The following is a 22,975-nucleotide window of genomic DNA, read 5'->3' on the forward strand; positions in this document are numbered from 1 at the left end:
TTATTGGAGTATTTGTGCTGAAATGGTCTAGAATTGCCATTGCCTTCGTTTCATGTTTAAAGAGACTTTATGGACTTTTAGGGAAGTCTTGGGGCCCCTGCTAGAGCTGCTGCCCCCGCGACACGACCTCGGATAAGGGGTTCAAAGATGAGGATGAGTTCTGGTCACGCTGTAACACACATTTACATTACATCATTTAGAAGCAAATTATGAATACAGAGAAGCAATTCTTTTAATGCTCAGAGATTCGCCCTATTCCTTTATCAATTCTAAAGTGAGAAAAGGGAAAAGCTATTGTGGTGAGTGAAAGCATTTCTTCTTTACCACACATCTTTCCTATTGGCACCGCAAGAGATTTCAAATGTGTGAAATTATACCTTAATGGTCCATTCCATAGAACTAAGTAGCAACTAGCAGTGCGGTTGCAGATTGCGACCACCTGAAAACCACCCCTTATATGAAGTAAAAAATATGCCAAAACTGAATTAGATTTAGTCTCAATCATGTTTAGGATTTTTTTTTTTTTTTACGAAAAAACGGCTATTGGCTATATAAGGCCATGTCAGAGACGTTAAGCTACTAGGATACAAGGATACATAATATAATGTCAACAAAATGCACCTATAAAGGTCTGCAAAAGAGAAAATATCTCAAAGCTACAATTTGTGTGTGTAAATCACACAGAAAGACCATCTTTCAACATGGCACTCATTCTAAATGCTGTAAACCTCAGGAGGGCAGTGTGTGTGAGAGTCAGAATCGATACTCCCAAGAGTCACTTCCTATTTACTAAATGCAGGCAGTAGGCAGTCTGGTGTAGCATCCAGAAGGAAGTGAAAACGTCGTTATTTTGTAACATTGAAATAAGGATGACTCATCAGACTGCATACAGGTTAAATGCAATTGCACTGCTATTCTTTCAAGACATTTAATCTGAGCATTTAATCTTTGGTGAGTCCTCTATGTTCCACTAACATCATTCATGTTCCAACTATACACTTAGACACATCACATCAAATATATATATATAAATGCTGTGATGATTAATATTCTACACAAATAGCATTAATCATGTGATAATTTTTTTCAGGGCGATTAAATATATACAAATTGTCCTTCTCTAGTTCAGAACCAACAAATAATGGCAGAGACAAACTTTCCTTTTATGGGAAAATTTTAATAGTTATTCAATGTTCTACATTTTACAGTAAATATTATACAATTACAAACTTGGCTTAGTTATAGTATTAAGATCACTAACTGATCTTAAAGAAAACCTCAACAACGAAAAAACATAAAAAATAAAATTAAAATAAAAAATTAAGACAGATTTACACTTCATATCACAAGCCTGACGCGGGGTCCTTCCCTCTGGACCAAAATAGCTAACATACAAATCACTTCTCTCAATGCTTAAGAGACGCTGGCCTTCAGTTTGTAACACAACCATACGGTAACAGAAATACCATAGCATGTGCAAACTGGCTACCAAACTAAACACACTTCCAAACGGGAGGATTGGGACAGGGGGGGTGAGGTGGGAGGGTTTGTTCCTAATACTCGATCCAGAGTGGATACAAGTACTCTTTTTTTGTTTTGGAAGACAAGGAATTTCCGCTTTTTGCATCACATTTAGTGTCAAATTAGACTAAAGAGCAGAGAACTCGAAAACAAATATTGAAACAAAATAAATCCCAAACCAAAAGACAGCTGCAGCAGAATACCAACGACATTAAGGAGCCTACTAATCACTTTTGATGGTAGTGTTAAGATTCCTATTCATTAAAAATAAGCTGATTGAAAAACAGCAAGGCAAAACAGAAGCAGGTAGGAACAGGAATAGAGGGGGGGAGGGGGAGGTTCAATGTTGTGAATCCATGGAGGTGTGACCTCACTGCCACAAGTGAAGAAACAAGGCTCAAATCATTTCAATACACACAACGGAGAGGGGGGAATGCCATTAAGGTTAAAAACCTCCGAATGTTTGGAAATGTCACAGACGATGGAATGATGCATGGAGAGTTGATAAAAGAAAAAATCATTATAACTTGCTAATGATAACGACAACTTTGCATGCTTTCCCACACCAGAAACATATGAAAGTGTTGAATTGTCCACCCTCCATAAGTACAAATGGAAAGACATAAAAGAGAAGGAGACCACAGTGCAAAGGTGACATTTGAGATAGGTGGTCAAAACCACCCATCTTAGAACGAAATCCTTTTAAGTCCTGTCGGCGTTCTAGTTGATTATCTTGTCTAGTTACAAACCAAAAGAAAAACTGTAGGAGCTCCAAGAACTGACATGTATTCCTCTCCTTGTTGGATATCCGATTGCAACTGTATTAAAACGGCTATACCCATTTTAAAACAATAGAGAAAACATGTTTCCCCAAAAATGGCTATGTTGGCAGCTACCATTTATTAGACATTTATTGAGGACAATTTTACCACGAAACACAGAGGCTTAAAGGATTAACAAACATATAGTGGTGCCATCTAGAGCTTGAAACTGCATCGTTATTTCTATCAAAATTATCAATTGGCTTGTTTTCACATATCCAATGTTGGCGGTTAGGACTGGCCTTTAAGAAATAGGGGCAAACGTTGAGGGTGAAAATGAGAGGGTACGAAAAATAAAAGGGAGTGGCACAGGACAATGCCATGTGTCCCGTGAACCATCATGATGTAGGTAGAATGGAATGCAACATGGGATAGGATCTGAGGTATCCATTAACAACAAGGGATAATCAGTACAACAAGGGGCAGGCGAGAAGGTCAAATCCAGTAAAAACACAGAAGGAGCCAGGACAGCGACAAGTCATCACATCACAGAAAGACAGACGGAACGAGGAATATCGATTGCTATTCAACATTTTGGTTGAAGTATGGCACAGAGTGAAGGACGCACAGGGAAGGGGGCAGAAGTTTGAGGTTTAATTTGCTTAAAGACAGAATAAAATCAAAAATGGATAGACGCCACTTGTTCCTATTCTTGGTGAAACCGTCAGATCGGCCGCACGTGTGTTAAAGTAAGAAGTAAGGCCGGGTTCTATCCATTTTATCTTCTGTGATTCACGCTCTGCCTCCTCCGCCGCTTCAGGCTCAGCGTAGTCAGGCTGAAGTAATCAAAGAATAGTCCCGGGGACTCGACGACAGGGACGACCAGAGAAGCCCACTTTGGGCTGTTGGCCCAAGCAGATACGCTGCTCCTTCTTAAAAAAACGCAGACCCATGCCAGCACATGAAGTGATTTACTTCTGTAAGTGACACCTTTGAAATGTAGAGACCTAGCTTCAACCCCCTCCCCCACAACAGGTGTGGAGCGGCCAGTGACAGAGGTAAATAAAACCAAAATAGAAAAATAAAATAAGCAGTTACAGTAGCTGCCACAGTGACGCAACCATGCTTAGCTAGAAACACATTACTGTACCACTCGCTGTATAAATATACTGCATTTTTTTTTCCGTAAGAGATCCAATGCTATAGTGAACTACACCTGAATAGTATGCATACCCATTATGCTCAATTGACCACTGAGGGAAAGGAAATCAGCAAAAACCAAAACTTAGGACTTAAAAATACTGACAGAAGTTGCGGTTGATTAAATAATTCTTTATGAAAAAGTAACATGACACTGCTATCTGAGGAAAATTCATAGTATTTGTCTATCAATCCTTTTAAATGTTTTAAGATTTAGTTTAACAATAGTTCTGTGTTCAGTTTTATGCGGCGTGTACATTTTAACCAATCGCAGTCCAAACACCTAGTGGCAGTCGATCTTACTCTATAGTGATTTTCCTGTAGTTCCTCCTCATACATTATGATGAGTTTACATCAAACAGCAGTGCCATGAAATACGCTTTGCTGAGTATAATCCTATAAGTGTCAAAGACTAAGAATACCTCACCAAATACTCAACATTATGCATATTTTTTTCTCAATTTAATTATGATATAAATTGCCTCTTTCACCCTACTAAAAGCCGAGGTACCTGTAATTAGCATTTTAAAAATTAAAGACAGATTATTTTTGTTGCAATGTTTTGTTCAATCTTTCCTCCCAACATTATTTGATATTGAAATGCCTGATGTGTCCTCATCTCATGGGCAGTATGCCATATTTATTGAACATAGGCTGCACACACAGTCGGGCCATCTGTCATTTTGAGAATTTCTAGAACAAGCCATTTTATAAATCAATTCAAAAACGCTCATAAAATAATGACTGTGCGGAAACAGATGGAGGCGCTCCGTCTAATTATTATTACTTTATTATTGCAATATCAAACCACGTCATCTACATACTCACACTGTAAATGCTTCAGTTAGACCAACCTGCACCCCCTGAACATTATCTAGCCTTTTAAGATGTCTTTTTTTTTTTTTTGATCTTTTCTTTAATGATCTCGAGAGAAAAAAACCACACTATGTCCAAGACCCAACCCCCCCCCCCCCAAAACAAACGCCACCCACCACCCCGCAAGGGGGTTTGGCCAGAGGCCGGCGTGCGCCGCGGCAGTCCTCAAACCCTGCATCCAGTCCGTGGTTGTTCCCCTAGCGATGCGTAGCACCGGGACCCTTCCCCTACGGTGCCCCCACACCTCTAGCTCCAATGCGGCTCCTTACCCCCTCCCTCTCACGGTGCTGACCACGCAGTAGCAGTCAATTCCAAACCTCCGTGTGTGTGGTGTGGTTGTTCTGTGTGTGTGTGTGTGTTATAAAACAAGTGCTAGTGTGTTTGGGAAAACGCCTCAGGAGCCCCTGTGCGAGTGTGTGTTGGTGTTTGTGCGTTGTGTGTCTGTGTGTGTGTTGGTGTGTGTGCATGCGTGCACACGTGTATGTGTCCATGTGAATATGCGTTGTCGACACGATTGTTGCAGTTTTCACATTTTAGAATTAAAACGGGCGCACATTGGCCATGTGACGAGATGCCGTGACCAGACTAGCTCCGGCGTGTTGCCCAAGGGTGTTAGGGTGCAGCGGAACCACATCCTAGCCTGCAGTGTGGATGTGTTTAGTACGCACTGTAGAGCAAGCTCTAGTGAACAAATGGGTACATACAGGGTGGGCGGGCGGTTGGATGGGTAGCAGTAGCCAAGCGGTCTTACACACGCGTGTGGAGGAGGACCGGTCGATATGAACGTAGGGTGGACAGACAGACAGACAGAGAGAGAGAAGCTGTGGGACAGCCCTAGTAGCAGACGAGTGGGGCACGACTGAGACTTGACAGACCAAGTCAAACATTGTAATGGGTTGAGGAGAAGGTGGGGGAGGGGGATGGGCAGGGGGATACAACTAAGCCAAGGCCATTGGGCATAGTCAAGGACGAGGAATATAAACAGCAGAAAAACAAACTGAAAATAAATCCTAATTTTGTTAAAACCCTGTGCTGATATCTAGTTAGAAAATTTGGCAGCATAAGTTGATGGAGAGCATAATTGCGGCTTGTGGTAGTGACTGGTAATTGGATAACGACCACGAATGATGTGCCCAATGAAAGTCCAGTCAACTGAGCAAAGGGGGCGGAGCCACACAGTAGCACAAGACAAACGGCGGCGACGAACACCCATGATTGGTCGAGAGTCCTTCTGGGGTTCCAATCGCGACAAGTGTGAGAAAAAAAAATTAAAATAAAAAATGAAATACTAGGAAAGAAAATTAAAATAAAAAAATAATGACTGGTTGGCAAATAGACAGAGGAAATAACAAAATAAAAGCAGCTTTTGTAAAAACATTACAGAATGTCGCATAATAATAACATTAAGTGTAAAGTGGCTGTTGCACTTTAGTTTTGTTCTTGCAGACAGGTGCCGAGTTTCCATGGTACCTGTTGAGAGCCCATGACAGATGTGAGCAGTTGCATACGATGGTGGACTCCAGATCTGACAGAAAGGAGGGAACAATGGGAGGTTTGGATTTAACGCAACAACAAAGCAAATAGCAAGCCCCGGACCATAATACCGGCACATCTTTAAATATTGAAATTTACAAGGTTTTTTACACAGCTGATAGACAGATTGTTTAGACTGAGAATAATAGCTATCCAGACTGTAGGGCTGGCTCGAAAACACAATTTCTAGCTGCAAATATTAGACGGTTCCGAAAAAGAGAAGTATTAGGACTGCCTCTAATCAGGGTTGCCCCCAGCAGTCTATATGCAGGGCACCTCCGTTAAATGGCCCACGCCTCTACAAACAAAAAAGCTTTTCACAATATGCATACCGGTTCATCTGCATTAAATTTGAAATCAAATATAGGTTACCTTTAGCCTAATGTATTACCATATAGTAAAATACAATAAATTACAGGCTTATTCATTTAAACCAGCTATAGAGTCAAACAGCGTCCGGTCTCTGTGGAGACCGAGAGCTCCAGTCTCTCAGACTACGCACGATGTTCTGATATATCCGACATCTGATCACGATAACTTCCATCAATAAAAACAATGTAGAAGGGTTTGACTGATTAGAAATGTTAAATACATGTGAATGATGCATTTCAGCATATAGAAAAAATGCCACTCCATTCAATCCATTCAAAATTTGCTAAATCAATGACCTAGCAGGTACCGATGGAGAGGATATTGGTCACCGTTGAGAATGGGCGTGAGCGGGATGCCTGCCTGTTGAGATTCATTATTAATTGTTTACGCTTATGTCCACAGAGCAGACAGAGTCGGCAATAATCCGGTTTAAAGCAGAGAGGTACTCAGCGGTCCAAGGAAGTGCAGGTCCAGAGGTGTTAAGAGCCTGTACCTAACCCCATTGTTTCAGCATTTTACTTTTTAGCTTACTACGCTAGACTTGGACTTCTAATTTTGGACTTGGATTACTAATAAAGAGCATGCACAGCTTGTATTAGATATGTAAGCATTTATATTTGTAAATCTCTCATTAGATGTAAAATATAATCGAATGTATATATTTATATGTTTTTCTCCAACAGCCTTTAAAAGCCTCATGTAATGTATATACTCACACTATAAGATATATGATGTCAGATCTATATCTTATCTATAGGGTCTAGGCTAGGGCTGAACGATTTGGGGAAATAATCGAATTGCGATTATTTTGACCAATATTGCGATTGAGATTTAATGTGCGATTTTTATAATTTATTAAGTTCCTTATGTTGTGTATTATTCACTAAAAAAAGAAATAAATCATTCTTTAGTATGACCAACACAACATTGGAAGCAGTCAACATAAAAATTGCTCTTTCCTTTAGGCCAGGCCGGTGTGTTGAGATTAATTTATATTATTAACTTCTTTGTTTAACTATTGAATTTAAAAATAAAAATAAATGAATCGTACTGATTTCTAGTCAGTAACGGTAACAAATCACATTTTTTTCTTTAAACCGCAGCCTTTGCATACCACGTTCTATTACATCGTTAAGCCCTAGTCTAGCAGCCATCATTTGAGTATAATTAGATAAATATGGCATTCAACTGTTAGGTTTAAGTGCGTGAATATAGTTCAATTATTATTATTTAATCTACTCGGAGCGATGGTTCATGATTTTAATGATGACTAATGATGATTAATGATCAAGAGAATCGTGCATTCGACTTAAGTCCGAAAAGAAGATGCAGGACTGATTTCTAATCTGCCAAGTGGTTCCGTCACTCACATGATGGGCGGGCTCTACCAGTGGGGGGGCACGTAGCTGTAGCCAGGTGTCCCCTGGGGTCGGTAGGTTGGCACGGAGACCGGGTGCGCTCCAAGGGGAGGGTGCTGTGGTGTGGTCAGCAGGGTGCCTGCACAAGAGGTTCAGGGGGCACCGTCAGAGCACTGAGAAGAAGGCTTAATCACATGTTATTGGGCGTCGGTAATTCGCTTGCGCACAGACCGAACTCCGTTTAGTTTGGATCCGGCGCTTCTCAAACCATACAAAAAGATTGCAGCTGTAACGGATCATCCCCACCGCCGAGAACGGAGCCCAAACTGAACCCAAACAGTGGCTCCTGATTCTCCTCACCTGCGCTCATAGCCATGGTTGTCCCGGCGACCATGCCCATGGCCGCCATGCCGTTGTGTTGCCGCTGGGCAGGGACAGGGGCGGGGTAGAGAGCGGAGGGGATGCTGTTGGGCTGCACCACCGTGGTGTGGTGGATCACATGGGGCTGGGCAGCGTAGACCGGCTGGGTGTAGTACGCCCCCTGGTGGGCCGAGGAGGATGTACATTGGGATAGGGTTAGAACTGGGCGACGGGAGAGTAGGGTAGCAGAGGGGGCTCTCACACCATCACAGGATCATTAAGTGTGAAATCGAACGCAAGGGCTGATCGAACTATCTGTGCAACACACGCAACACACACACACACACACACACACACACACACACACACACACACACACACACACACACACACACACACACACACACACACACACACACACACACACACACACACACACACACACACACACACACACACACTAAATGTTGTGTTTGAAAACATCCACAATGAAAGCAGCGGGGGCGTTGGAGTGGACCGGCGAGGGGGCCTCTCCTACCTGAGTGTAGAGGTTCTGCTGGGGGTAGGCACTGCGGATGGGGTACATGGCCGTCTGGTAGGGGGACGGGGAGGGGGTGTAGGGCGGGGGAGCCCCGTTCGACTGGTTGGGAGGCACTTTGTAGGGGGTGCCTGCCGCGGTGTATCCTGGGGGGGGGGGGGGGCACAGCGGGGGAGACACAGTCACTAACGGGTGAGGGGTAGGCGACGAGGGGACGTTCACGTTGGTACCAAAGAACAACTAAGTCTTTGCGTGCGAGATGGGGATGTCACAGAGAGGGTGTGGTATGCGAGGACTGATATTAATCTCAAACAACTGCTGAATGGCTATAGTTATAGTTTGTGATCTAGTTACAATTGATTATCACTGCAGACATTGTGCCTTTGTGACACATTTTCTTACATGGACGTTACATCATTGCCAAGTGACTTTCCAACATTGAGTAGCCTTGTTTCATAATAGTTTTGTAGTATTGACACATCAATCGCCTGTATCCATTGCAAAAGGCTTGGGTAAACAGCATCTTTAGGGGTGTAACGAGTGGTCAGATCGATCCACTAGATGTCAGGATAGCTTTAAAATCAGATGCCTTAAAAAAACCTTAAAACATAGATGCCTTATTCTGCCATCTCTACAACCTAGCCTGAAATTAACAATGTTTGGGGTAGTCTGCATTTCAAAGAAAACAAATGCCTAAAATATGAAAAAGAGACACAGAGGATGTGCATTGTTCCTGCTGGCTGTTCCACTCTATGCTAACACAAAAAATATATATTTTGAAAAACCCAAGAGCAGTTTGTACCAGCTAGTGGGGATGCATCCATTTTAGACTACAGAGGTGACTCCACTGTTGTAGTACTACCCAACAGCCACTTGGGGGAGCCTGAAGGTCAAACATGCTACTAGCTAGTAATGCTGGGGAGCTTATGAAAGCTCTCTCCCTCCCTCTCTCTCACAAGGACAAGGGAACAAAGAGATGGTGGAGCCGCTGGTGTGTCACGGTCTGCACGCATTCTCTCACATACACATTCCGCGCTCCAACATACAAGCGGGAATAGGAGGACAATGCTTTGGGACAATTGCACAAAGGCAAACACAACGATTGAAAAGCTATTTTCTATGCGAGTGTTCTTAAGGAGTAATGCCACAGGATAACCTCTCTCGCGTGAATGGCGGATTGAGTCCAGAACTGGCCACAAAATGTATTTAAATTCATAATACATGTAGCACTTACTTATACAAATGTTCGAGAGAGAGAGAGAGGCCAATCGAAACACAGAGTGGATGAAACGGGAAGAACGCGCTGATCGATTGGTTCCAATAGACCCTTGGTTTTTTAACCGGCCCAATTTAAGAATTATTGAATTATTTTTGTCGCATCACCATGGCGGGAAGTGACTGCCCACAAAGGAAATGATTTCCCTAAGTGAAGTCTGTATTCTGTAGAAGTGAAAAGCATTATGTAGAGTTTATTGAATGATTTATTTGGTTATCTCATTTACTATCCTAGTTATCAATTGCATATCCCAACAAAATCATGCCGAATTGTGTGGATCCAGAATCATGAATACAAATGGGTTATTTGAAAAAGAAAACTTGAATAGCTGCAAGCACCCTAAACTGCCAAGCAGATATACATAGAAACAGCCATCAACCAAAACAGGCAACTGGCATCCCATTCTCCTGCGGAGGCTAGACAGAGAGCCCCAACAGCAGCTGCTAGTTAGCTAGGTTCCCATTTGAACGTCACCAATGGCCTGAAGGCAGGGCTCCCATTTGTAATTCATGTTTACAAACTATGTGATCCATTCCATGCATACAGCCTGTGGCCAAACATGTCTTGATGACTGATACAACATAAAAAAATATAAATAAAGCAACAAAACCGACATATTTGTTTCCAGGCAATCTTGTAAGAAGCTTAAAATGCCATGTATTCCAGTCTTTTAAAAATACCATTAATTCTGCACCTCACTTTAACCCTTTACAGGCAGGTGAACCGTTTTTTTTTAGGAATACATTTGAATTGCGTTTAAATTGAGGAACGATCTGTCGTCAAAACATTTATACCTTGTCGGTAAATACACACTTATCAGTAAATGGTTGGTTGTTGGGGTTCACAATTCAATTCAAACCATGTGGGATGCGCGCCGTGTTCGAGTGCTTTACCTGGTGGGTACCCAGGACTGCCTGTTTGATAGAGGTTAGGTGTGTAGGTCGGGGCAGCGGCGGGATATCCTCCTGGATAACCTTTATGACAAACACAGAGAGGAGTGGGGGAAGAGTGAACACCACAGAAACGGACAAAGGCACCCAACACACACAAAAGAAGAGAGACACAGCCTGCCCTGCACATATATTTGCATGCATATGCCGTTCAGATTTTGAGCACGATGAAAGAGGGCACACATTTGAACTAATAAAACACTATGTCTGTTGAAATCCTCCTGGCACCTAGGGCGCGAGGGCTACCTGCCAATGTGTCGCAGAAGAGGGAACCAACCGAGGAACAATATCGGCACACTCGCGAGATGCAGGCAAGTGCGCGCACATACTTGCACTCCATTAATCCCAAACAAAGCAAACAAAGCAGAATCGTGCCAGACTTGGGGAGGGGGGAGGGGGGACTGAAGAGAGGCAGACCTGCAGGAGAGAAAGGCAGTGTGTGTGTTTGAGAGAGGAGAAACTGAAGACTGAAGCCCCGCTATAATTGGTGGACTGTCCCGACAGGTTGCCGGCCTGTAATCACGGGCCTCCCTCCTTCTGGAGTCTGCCTCTATACGTCTCAAGGCGTCTGGACTGGAAACCTTCAAACTGGCTGACCAACGCCCTCTCTTATTTTAAACTTCCCAACAAAACGTTAATCTGCACCGGAGTGGTCATTATTCACCACTGTGCCATGTCTTGCGGGAAAATCCTCTGGTTAGTACCTTGTCTATCTCTGTGTTCAGCTGTACTAACAGCAAACTATCCACTACAACTGTGGCAGGTTTTTTTGGATTGCACTTGATTCTAGTTACTAGCTAAATTAATTGATTGATGAGTTTATCGTGACTGTACATGCTTGTATGAAGTCTTGAGCTTTGTGGAGACATTTCTCACCACACGTTAGGTGCTACTACCAGCGACACCATTTCTTAATTGACTAAAGATAATACAAAAATAAATCAAATTCATTTCCACTTCAAATTAAACGGAAGTGACAACAAAGCCACAGCTTTGTTGTCAAGTTTCCTTCCCACCTTCTCCCTGATTGATCAAAGCTGCTTCATAGACCAGACACCAATTAATCTCCTATATAAACTAGATCAATTCCTCGCACCAGGAAATAACATCCCGCTCACATGCCATCACAGCAGCAGGTTCAGGAGTCATGCATGGTTGTGGTCAGTACCTGCGAACGCCATGTTCTTAGGGTTTCCATAGGGAGCGCCGGGCTGTACAGGACTGTAGACTGGATTCATACCCGCAGCTAACCTGTTCTTACTGAGAGAGAGAGAGACGGGCCGGGGCAGAGAGAAGGAGAGGGGGATGTATGAAGATGGAGGAATACAGGTATAGAATCTTTATGGATAATTATCGAGGTGCACAGGTTCATATGCATCACATGTATTCCTAAGAATGTGAGTAAAAACCCCGAGACACACTGTAATGCAGCATTGCGACCACTAAAATGCTGGTGTCCGTAGAGTTCCTTCGTGATTTGGAGGTACTTCTAACGCCAGGTTATACTAGTGAAACCTGCTCAAATTATCTTCTTTACCCATCATTGTTGAAGCATGCCTGACCAAGTTGACCAGCCAAACTAAAAAGAAACTAGCATGTATACTGAGGAGGAAAAACAGGGCAAAAAATACATAAAACAGAAGACTGTGCACTTTGTAAATCACAATCACTTTGCAATGAGCAAGTGTCGCTCTGAGGTCTCCGAGAATAAAAAACAACCTATTCCTGACCACCTTAAATCATAAAAACAGGGCTGGCAAGACCACTGCCGATAATTAAGGATGCAAAACACTTTGCCAGCCTCAGAAAACTTTGTGGCACGTTAGTTTTGTATACTACGCTTGCTGAGTTACAACACTTTGTTTAAGTTTGTTATGGTCATTTATTCACTGTTATGGTAGGCCCCTACTTTATCAAACAGTGTATTGCCATTTTACAGATATCCCTTTGTTCCAAATATTTGTTTTAATGCAGACAACTGCTACTAAATACAACAAGGAGACCTGACCACTGTGCTTGCTCTTTTCTAGATCCAAAAGGTATACCAGCCCATGCACATAAACTTGCTTCATGATAACAAAACCAAATGTTATAGGACTATAAACATAATTCTGCAACGTCATGAGGAGTTGCTACACACGTCTGGAGATTAATTGATCTAGTGATGACCAAATCTGTTGCTGGTTGTTTTTCTTCCACCCTAACTAATCAGTCCACCCTGAACTCTTCAAGACATGAGTAGAACAGGGAAGCAAAAGGCTTGCACTGCATGCATTTACTTGCACAAGGCTGCTAATGAGGTTGAGAGCTTCATTTTACTTTAATGTTGTAGGGGGAATGTGGTAGAATCCAAATTCACCCTACAACTTTTTGCCAAGATCAAAAAAACATTTGATACTGGATTAAACTTGATGAGCAAGTCAAAATACTGCAGAATTTAAATAGTTCACCTGCAAACAGACACCTTTTTTAGTATGTGCATTTGGTTAGAATGGGACAGCAAGCGAAGTTTATAAATGTGAAATGTTTTAATGATAAATAAAATCACAACTGTGACAACAAATGTACACAAACTTAGACTCGACAGCCATTTACCTCCCACGAGGCCATACTCCCCCACTGGATCATTATGGGATACAAATTACCCCATGCACATTTCTATCTGAAAACTTACCTTTCATTGTGTGTGTGTTTGTTTATGCTCATGTGTGCGAGTGTTTGCGTGTGGATGAGTGCCCCGTACCTCTTGTGCGTGTCTGGTTGATACATGAAACTGAATTTGTCTGTGGGATGCCCGCTCGCCATTCTTGCTGTATGCAAATAAGGGGGTGGAAGTGGATATGCAAATCTGAAATTAAAACAGCGAGAGGTCATGATTACAACGAACACAGCAAAAGGGAAAATGAAAGTTAAACAAACAAAGAAAATCATAATAATAAATACAGCAAAGCCAAGCAGCACTGCAGGGGAAATGGTTAGAGGCGGTGACACACACAGCAGGTCCGAGTGACATAGTGGGAGAGCTGAGAGGCGTGTTCTGCTCAATTAATGGAGAACCCAGAGCCATAGAACAGGTGCGAGCTTTCGCAATTATTTATTGTGTACAAAGGACCCTAAATTACACCCCCCACAGTGTATGTGAGCCTGTGTGTGCATTGTCTGCCTTGATTACAACTTTAAAAAGGCGATTGACAATTTGTGACCAACATTTAAATGTGACTGTTGAGGATCAAGAATACAATTAAGATAGTGTGTTCCAATGATGCATATGCGTGCTTGCGTCATGCTAAAGAAAGATCAGAATAGACTGTGTGCGAGAGTGTGATGGCGGTGGTGTGTGAATAAATAAAGCGCAAACACAACAAAGCAAACATTGACGTCAAACAGCCAATGGGAAAGCACAACACACCTAGCGAACGGAGTGACAGAAATTAGAAAAGGAACATCCACAGGGAAAGATAGAGGCCCACAATGAGCCATGGACACAGCGATATGATGGCTCACGCACAAATCAGTGTGAGTAGGACCCAAAACACAGCCCCCCGCTCCCAACTAGATGTAGAAGCACAGTGACAAAGCTGATGGATGAAGAGACACAGAGCCCAGGGAGAAGCTAAAGGCTAAGTGCCAGTGTGTATACAGATGTGTCTGAGAAGGAGAACCGCTAGAGGTGTATTTGGAGACCCCGAATCCAGACAGTATGGAATGCCATTGAAGTCAAATAAATATGGCTATGAAATTAATGAGGCGGGTAAGATATGAATATATATATTTAGAATATAAATATAAAATCATAAATGAGTAAATATAGTGCAATAAATGAACAAGTAGTTATTTTAAAAAGGACTACTTTTATTCATTTTAGGCCCTTTTATTTTAAATGCCTACTTCCAAACCAATTCCTATTTCTGTCTGCTACAGTAAAATTAGTGTGGCATGGTTCTCATAGATTCAAACCAATGCTGCAGCACCAGAAAATCTGGGTACACACGAAAACGGTCTATAAATGGATTGACCATATAATAATTATTGGTACCATGATGTCTATGGACACCACTAGGGCGGCAGCAGATGTTTGAACCAGAAACACATGACACGTTCGGGAAACCCCAGCTCATTCCGACTAGCTGACTTATAAAAGCAGGGGCGGACATCGGCAGTGCACACTACACAAAGGGTCTTGACGTTCATTCTAGCCTTGTCGTTGGTCCACACTAGTTGACTGGGAACATAAAGGGGTACACACATAAAGACTACACTGTTCGATTATCAGCGCCACCCTTGCTCTGTAAACTCGCCAAATCACACACTCAATGCCGAGTCGGGCCCGATAATATCAAACTGGTTAGAAAACTTCCTTGCCCTGCCGACTCTACGGTGGCGTCAAAATCACGTGTCTTGAGAGCCCCCTTACAGGACAATCTGAGGCGACTTCAGGCCTGATCGCCAATGCCGGTCTATAAATCAAGAGATCGCCAAGAGTGACTTGAGATATTTAGTAAAACAGGACCAAAAGCCGCCAGAGAAAATGGCTGAGCACAATGACGGCAGGCTCGGTACAAACAACTGCATTTTTTATGCCTTCTTTATATGGAACTAACTTTATCTGAATTCACTACTTCATTGCTGTATTGGCCTATCTCAGCTTATGTTTACACAATAAAAAGACAAGAGTTACACAATAACATTGCTAGGGCCATTATGCTGAATATTTGTTGCATTATATTGCAAGTTATCGGAAGTACACACACACACATATACATATATATATATATATATATATATATATATATATATATATATATACATAAAAAAACACAGCAAAACTCTTAAGAATCACATTAATCTCAATAAGAATCTTAATAGTGCTTCTTTTGTGTGGCTTGCCATTGTCCAGTGGCTGAATGATGAATAGACTCCATTATAAAACGGGCAACAAATGAGATCTCAATCTAAACAGTTAAAACTTTTGGCCAAAGATTATATTGCTGATATAAAATATAAAAACACAGCCAATGATAAAGCCAGAGATAAAAACTAATATAAAAATATATACGTTTGGACGTTCAGGGGATTGTCTGTTCCAGAGCTGGTCATGTCCTTTCACTCTCCTTCGTTCCCCAGAAGTCAGTGATTGGACCCAGTCATTACAGCATGGACAGGTGGCTCTGCCAGGCCCCAGGGTTAAACACACGACCCCCGCTCAGCTGGGCCTCCAGCACTGAATCAGGAAGAGGACAAGGAACAAGAGGGGTGTGTGTGTGTGTGTGTGTGTGTGTGTGTGTGTGTGTGTGTGTGTGTGTGTGTGTGTGTTTTAAATGTGCACAAATGCAATTCCCTTTGTTTTGTTTCTCCCAGAGAGATGTTGATGAGGTAGTTTGAGCCCTATTTTCCTCCCAAAAAGGAGCCATTCTAAGCATAAGCCTCTCCTTTCAAACGACCACTGGGCCTCATTGTAAAGACCTCTCCCCAGAGGACAATCACCCTAAATTGGTCTCTGCGTGTGAGGAAACCAAACACAAACTTGAAGCACAATGAGATATAAAACCATGTTTACAATCAATTTTTAGGTGCTTGAGGCATGCTTTAAGAGGCACAAACAGCACACAAAAATGATCAACGACCAAAAATGTCACCGAAAAGCAGCCTTGTGGCTTTTCTCCAGGTTAAATTTATTTGCGTCTGTCTACCAAGCAGAGCAGGTAATGTATTGGTAAGATATTATTAATGTGACATTAGACTACATCATCAAATTAAGGGACTTTCCTCTTTACTTAAAAGGCTGCATTAGAGCAGCCTTTAAAGGAATTTAATAAATGCCTTGATTAGGGCTAGAGTGCAGATTCCCGTAGAGTAATCGTATACATATTATAAAGGAAATTGGTTACCAATTATTTTGACATTCACTCAATTCTTAATCTGATTACCTTAAATTTCTAGATACGTTTACCGGTAATGTGCAAATTCTTCATCTCAAAACCCCATAGAAGACCATATCAAGCATGGCTAAGCCAACCCATAACTAAACACGAAACAAATCCCAACATGCGTAAGTTTAAACGCGGATTCTCATTTTGCCTTTGCATCAATTCCGATTCCATCTTCCCAGACTCAATTTCAGGTAAGAATAGTAGACAACTAGCACTCTGTCCCTCTCTTCGGACTGGAAGCCGTGTACAATAGAACCGTCCCTCTCCAACACCCTAGCACAGCCCTCTCCTCTGCATAATACCTCCCCAGGCAGCTGGTCTTTAGGCAGCGCATCAAACCAGTGGGCGTTATCACACACAGGCTTAGGATGCACTGAACACATTTCCCTCTTTCTCTTTGTATGCTCCCGGTGGGGGTGGGGGGGGGGGGGGGAATTTGATGGCATGGTGGGGCACACTGCGGGATAAAAATACATCCTGCGTGATGGAGACAAAGACTTATGAAAACACTCATCTGTCACAAGAGAGCGGCGCTGAATTTATGACTTTTAAGAGACGTGTAAATAGCGAACGCCGAGACGCCAGGGAAGTGTCTTACGAAGAGTCGAGTTGCGGGAGTCACTGTAACGCCCAACATTTCCACATGGAACGTATGTGGGGAGATCAACACTACGTCTAAAACCGAGCCACGTAACACGCCGTATCCCTGTGCAACACTTCATGCATGTATATGGATCATATGTGAAGACGCGTGAGGAGGGCTCGGCTGGCAGTCTTCAGGCTCCAGGCTAAGCAGACCTGCCAAAGCACTGCCGGGTTAATTTTGGATATAGGACAGTGTGATGCACTGAGGGACCGCGTCTCCGCCGTGAGGTGGCTGGCTTGCTCTCCTTCACAAAGTCACTGCAACGGTACCACACCTATGAGGTTATGCAGCCATTTGATGCTGAGCGACAGTAAATAGAAATCGTTTGCTTTCTTTCTAATGTCCCTGGAGGATTCTGGGCAATACGTACTCATCAGCGTAATTCAATTTACGATCTGCTGTGGTCAATGGTTCGCGTCGCGTTAAAGACCTGACTGGAATGGGTTTCTTCAAAGGAATTTGAACCTGCTACAGAGCCACTGCTCTATCATCTGCAGCACTGGAAGGGTTGCAGTATGTATTGGTATTCTAGAGGCGACTCACGCAAACCTGAGCGCAAATATTATTAGGGCCATTGTCCTTTTAGACGACACATGCCAAATTGTAAGATCGTCCAAATGATTGGCAGGGCCAACAGGACAAATCAAACATTATGGATTAGATAGAAATGTCAGCTCCCGCCAAGGAGAAGAGGAGTGCAAATATAGGGAGCTGCCGCTATGTATTCCCAGATAAAATTGGCCAAAAATGTAATTTGGGTTAACATTTATTGCTTCCAAAATGGTCGCTCGTTTTGGATAGTCTACAATATAAGCCCATTTAGCTCGAAGCATGCAACAACTACCTCTCTTTTTGTCCAGAACAACAGCAACTGGCAGGTGCTGCCGTTTTTGTGTACGCTGCAGGCCTAGTTTTCTTGCAGCTTGTTTGGGGTGAAAGGGATATGACGTCGATATATCCATAAATCGGCATTTGCCTCGTCTTACCCAGATTCAGACAAGTTGTTTAACACCAAGCACATCAGTGTGGGTCCAGAAGGGGAGCTCTCTGGGTAAGCATTTGCTCTCGGTTACTCGCCTCAATTGACAAAAGCCCAGAGTTATAGTAGCCTAGCTCCTGAACATGAGAGGGGGAATATACTTTCCAATATGTTCCGATTAGTAACTTATCCCTAATAAGTGCCAGTAACAAAACAACACTGTAGTTTGCCTACAAACAGATAATCTGGCACTTTTTTCAGCACTGTGTCTAATGGGCTACCTGTGATATACCACTGCCTCAATTACATTATCCACTGCTTCTGGTAGTAGTCTACACGAAGGGTAATCCGTCTGCGGATCACAGACAGCAAATACTAACCCAGCAAACTCACTTCCTTGATGCAATGATGAATTTGGAATTAACACAACAACTTTTTCAGATATCGGCTTATCCCATTACGGTTGTATGGAATCACTTACCGTCGGATGACTGACGGTTGATATTATATACCCATGCCAAATTACTGTATATAAGTAATTATACAACGGGGGGCCTGAATCCAGCGATCTGATTGGTTCCTAACAGTTGTATAATGAGCGTATACATAACTGCTATGACGCCCAATCATTTTGTGAAAGTATCACTCCGCGCCTTGAAGTGGAAAGTGTCAAAGAATACAACCGTGTTTTTACTAGTGTGTGTGTGTGGAGTCATTTTGCCATAATTTTAACAGTTGGATAAAATAAATAGCACAGTTCACTGAAGCCTAAAATCGGCGAGTGAACTGCTCCATAGGATAAATTGCCGGCGAACCGCTCTATCGGAGCCTTCTCTCGGAGGGACGCTAAAGTGTGTTGCATAGCGACCGTCGATGCATAGCGGCAGCCAGGAGGGACTACTTTTTGGTAGTCTGTGAGCTCACAGTAAAACGGCTACTTTGACTTTCTTGGTTTCTTTTTAAATGTAGTGTGTCTATGACTTTGGTTTCTCCATAACAGTAACCGTTGTATAAAGCAATAGATCACGACAGGCTGTGGTATGTGCTCATTATACCACTGTTAAGGGGCGTTGTCCGGCCCCGACGCGCAGCGGAGGGCCGGCGACCCCCTTCACTTAAGTATACATCTCTATCCATGACGTCATTGACAACACAGCTACCTTCTGCAGTGTCTGGTGCGCTCGAGCACGGAAACAATCAGACTGACAGCTGAATGATTGCAGACTGTGGTTGAGCCTTTAACCCACAATTAATAACCTGAGGTAATATTGACAGGAGAGACCAGTATTTTTTCCTTGCTAAAAGAAAGCTGCAGAAACATGAGGCAACGACTGCATGTGCCTTATGAGACCCATGGTCATAGCTTTGGCTGGACCATGGAGATGATTAAGAGACAGCCGTCTGATGTGGAAGAATGGTAAACGCATGCCCATTGATACAGAACTCTGGGTAGCTGCAGGGATACTCAACTTCTACCTTTTGTTCTCTTGTGCTCATGTCACCTCTCCACCAGCGAGCTGAACATAACAAGTTGTGCTGATTAGGAGATACCATCCACACTAACTGATGCTCCCGTTTCACCCGCAGAGCCTTATATACAAGAAAAAGCCAAAAGAGCAACTATCAGTTTTGCGTACGTAACATGGGTCTGTTCTACGTCATGCTGGAGGTGATGACTCACTCTGTACAACATGAGCAGCACTAGCAGTACCTCAAATATAAGTCCAATGCAACCAAATATAACACACACAGTGATTAACTAAATGTGTTGTACTCGTTGTGATCTGCACAACCAGTGTCTCTTTCTCTGTGCAGTGGGCGAGAAGAAAGAAGGGCTGAGAAGGTTGTCAAGTCCAATTAGATGCACTTGGATGAGTTATGCTACATGGGTGCACCAATGGTCATCCCCAGAATATTGCACATCATCAATATTCATGAAGTCAAAAACCTATGTCTAACTAAATTGGATTGAATTAATAATGTATAGCATTATACACACATATATATATATATATATATATATATATATATATATAACACAAAAGCAATATTATCCATCCTATAACATAGTATCCATCATATTTATGCTTTTAACCAACATGTTTTAGAGACATACTGCATTTCATAGATACAGCAAATGAAATAATGAAGTGTTATTACTAAACAAACACAAATGAATAACAGCCTACTTAAGCTGTTGCAACTGCTAAACTCAACTATCAGAATCTTTTTGACTCTGCCAACCTAGTTTTTTGGTATCGCGGGCCATCACAGTGCAAGCACCTAACTATGTCAGCCTGCTAGTCTACATTTCACCATGCTAGACTTGGGGGGTGGGGGGTATCTGGAAGACGCCATCTATGAGCGTTTGGATAATTGATCGCCGATGAGAAACTCATTAAGTGGTCTGATGCCACCAGGGAATGAAGGGATGGAAAGACAGCAGTCTGTGATCAAAATGGCTGGCCCTTCTAACATTAAGTGACTTCAGCTTTCTCCAGCCTGACAGTTTTATGGCTGCATTGTCCACCCCCCACCACCCCACCCCCAATTCATGAACATGTGATTATACAAAACAACCAAAACACTCAATAAGTATCCAAGTCTTTTGGTGAGATGGCCCGTTCTTTTTGAAAAGCACAACAAATAAACATCATCACATATGCATATACATTGTATACTATACACACATGGCTATTAAGTCGTGTAATTGATGAAAACATACATTTAAACAAATCACTTCAACTTGAAATGTAGCTCCGTTAACCTTGTTTCTTATGTGATACAGATATGATATCGATATTTGGGATTCCTGTTTTCATTTAGTTCAATGACAATGACATTATGTTTAAACAAAGATTTTCTGCAATTTGCAAAGATTATTGCAAAAAAGAATTAACGTTTAGATTAAGAGTCACTTGAAAAGGCGAAATAACCATCTTAAATCTCTTCGATTTGTTTATCGTTAGTTGGGTAAGAAAAACAAAATACGCCCTTTTGTTATATATTTTTTATCTCGCAAAGCCATGTCAGTGATGCGAAAGGAAGGTAAAAAAAAAAAAGAGAAAGTCAGGCTACTAGTGCCAACAATGTCGATGCCACAATAGTCGAGATATATATCATGATGCGCTGAACACTTATATTTGCAATATTCACAACTTCATCAAGTGACGGAAGTATGTTGTATCCTACGATTACATACGAGTATACCGTTCATTAACTAGAACGGTCAAGCTTTTCAAATACCGATGAATGCATGTAGATTGTATAGATACATCTTGAGAACCATCGGAGAATAGCATGCACTGCCGCCGCTCTGCAGTCCAAAGATAACGTTAGTGAGCAACGCCAAAACAGCCATGGTTGGACTAAAATGGTTACACTCAAACACAAGCCTCCGACACCATTTTGTATGTCCACCGTTTTCTACACAACGACCGTGAAATGTTAATTCAGCAAAGGACTTTGAACGAAGCCATCGTTAGCGTCATTGTTGTCAACCGCCCATGTGCAAATCTTAGATAGTCACATTATAGTGTCGTGAACGTTTTCTGCTAGCAAGAAAGACAAGAGCCTAGCCCGCTGTAGCATCCCCGCATCCCTCAACACACGCTGCTGCTGCTGTTCACACAGCGCTAGCCACTTAGCAAGGTAGCACGACAATTCATCCAACGCCTAAAATGCAACCTATTGTATACAAGCATGCTTCACATAGATATGTTACCATACTAACTAACACGAACTAAACCGACCTGTGGGCTTGATGTGCAACCACAGAAATCCGTTATATTCGGCAGTGCGGCTCCCCGATAGCTGAACAGCTAGCTAAGCAGTGTAGCTAACCACGGAGGACAATTAAAAGGATAAGAAAAAAGACGGGGAAACCATCGACAAACACGCAGATGTATAAACATTCCTCTGCGCTCTATACGCAGGTTGATCCTTACCAAATTCACTTGGTCGAACAAAGAAAACTCTCAATGTAAGCGTATTCTCTTCTGTAGGATCTCTTGTGTCTGGCAACGTTGCAGTGTGGTGTTTCTCTGTGTGTAGCGGCGCTGGGAACACAGAGTCAGAGTCGGTCCCTGTGTGGGGGATGGGGATCCATTCACCAGAGTGAAGGGAGAGATGGAAGGATGCTAAGAAAGAGGACATGCCCACCCGACCACTGAATAATAACACATTTAAATGATTTGCATTGCCCTATGCGGCCTCCGGTTATCTGTTTAAACACGTAGTAGTAGTTGATGGTTTTTGTGTTAGACCTGTCCAATATAATCAATATAATCACCACGGCGATATTGGAATAATTAAAATAAGTTTTTTTAAAAAGTGAAAGTAATATTATTTGATAGTTTGATGCTATTACTACTACCCTGTCCATAAATTACTGTACATACCTCACCTATTGTGCATTCATATTTGTACCACAGACCACAGTGTATTCACCATATTCAATTTGTATCTGTATAATACTTCTAACTAATAGCATGTAGGCTTACTTACGCCTGTATTATGTATATGCCATGTACATACTTTATCATGCTATGGCTGCTCATGTTTTGGCATTCTTATAAAGTTGAATCCAGAAGCTAAATCGAAATGCTATTTATGATCATATTGTTGCCCAGCTTAATCTCCGTGGTCAGAATATATATTTAGGATGTGATGTTGG

At 42.4% G+C, this 22,975-nt stretch overlaps 1 protein-coding gene across 2 annotated transcripts; it reads right to left on the reverse strand.

Annotated features, from left to right (window-relative positions):
- Positions 1–1,156: 1,156 nt before the first annotated feature.
- Positions 1,157–22,423, reverse strand: fam168a (family with sequence similarity 168 member A). 2 transcript variants are annotated; one of them, XM_060076071.1, is made up of 8 exons: positions 22,248–22,419; positions 13,489–13,593; positions 11,914–12,005; positions 10,689–10,769; positions 8,520–8,665; positions 7,982–8,162; positions 7,634–7,760; positions 1,157–5,883 (listed from the first exon to the last, which is right to left on the reverse strand). In XM_060076071.1, the coding sequence occupies exons 2-7, from the start codon at positions 13,548–13,550 to the stop codon at positions 7,648–7,650; spliced, it is 675 nt and encodes a 224-aa protein (XP_059932054.1). In that variant the 5' UTR covers positions 13,551–13,593; positions 22,248–22,419; the 3' UTR covers positions 1,157–5,883; positions 7,634–7,647. The 2 variants fall into 2 exon arrangements, with proteins under 2 accessions (XP_059932054.1, XP_059932055.1); XM_060076072.1 differs by lacking the exon at positions 13,489–13,593 and having other exon boundaries at positions 22,248–22,423.
- Between the last annotated feature and the right edge of the window lie 552 nt (positions 22,424–22,975).

This window comes from Gadus macrocephalus, chromosome 16, assembly GCF_031168955.1.
Source record: "Gadus macrocephalus chromosome 16, ASM3116895v1".
In the NCBI taxonomy this organism is placed as follows: Eukaryota; Metazoa; Chordata; class Actinopteri; order Gadiformes; family Gadidae; genus Gadus; species Gadus macrocephalus.

What these genes read in the sequence shown, in the direction of transcription:
- fam168a (XM_060076071.1), bottom strand. Translation starts at nt 13,550, where the DNA reads ATGGCGAGCGGGCATCCCACAGACAAATTCAGTTTCATGTATCAACCA. An exon ending in CAACCAGACACGCACAAGAG is followed by an intron (nt 12,006 to 13,488) that starts GTACGGGGCACT and finishes TCTCTCTCTCAG; the next exon opens with TAAGAACAGGTTAGCTGCGG. An exon ending in TAAGAACATGGCGTTCGCAG is followed by an intron (nt 10,770 to 11,913) that starts GTACTGACCACA and finishes TTTGTCATAAAG; the next exon opens with GTTATCCAGGAGGATATCCC.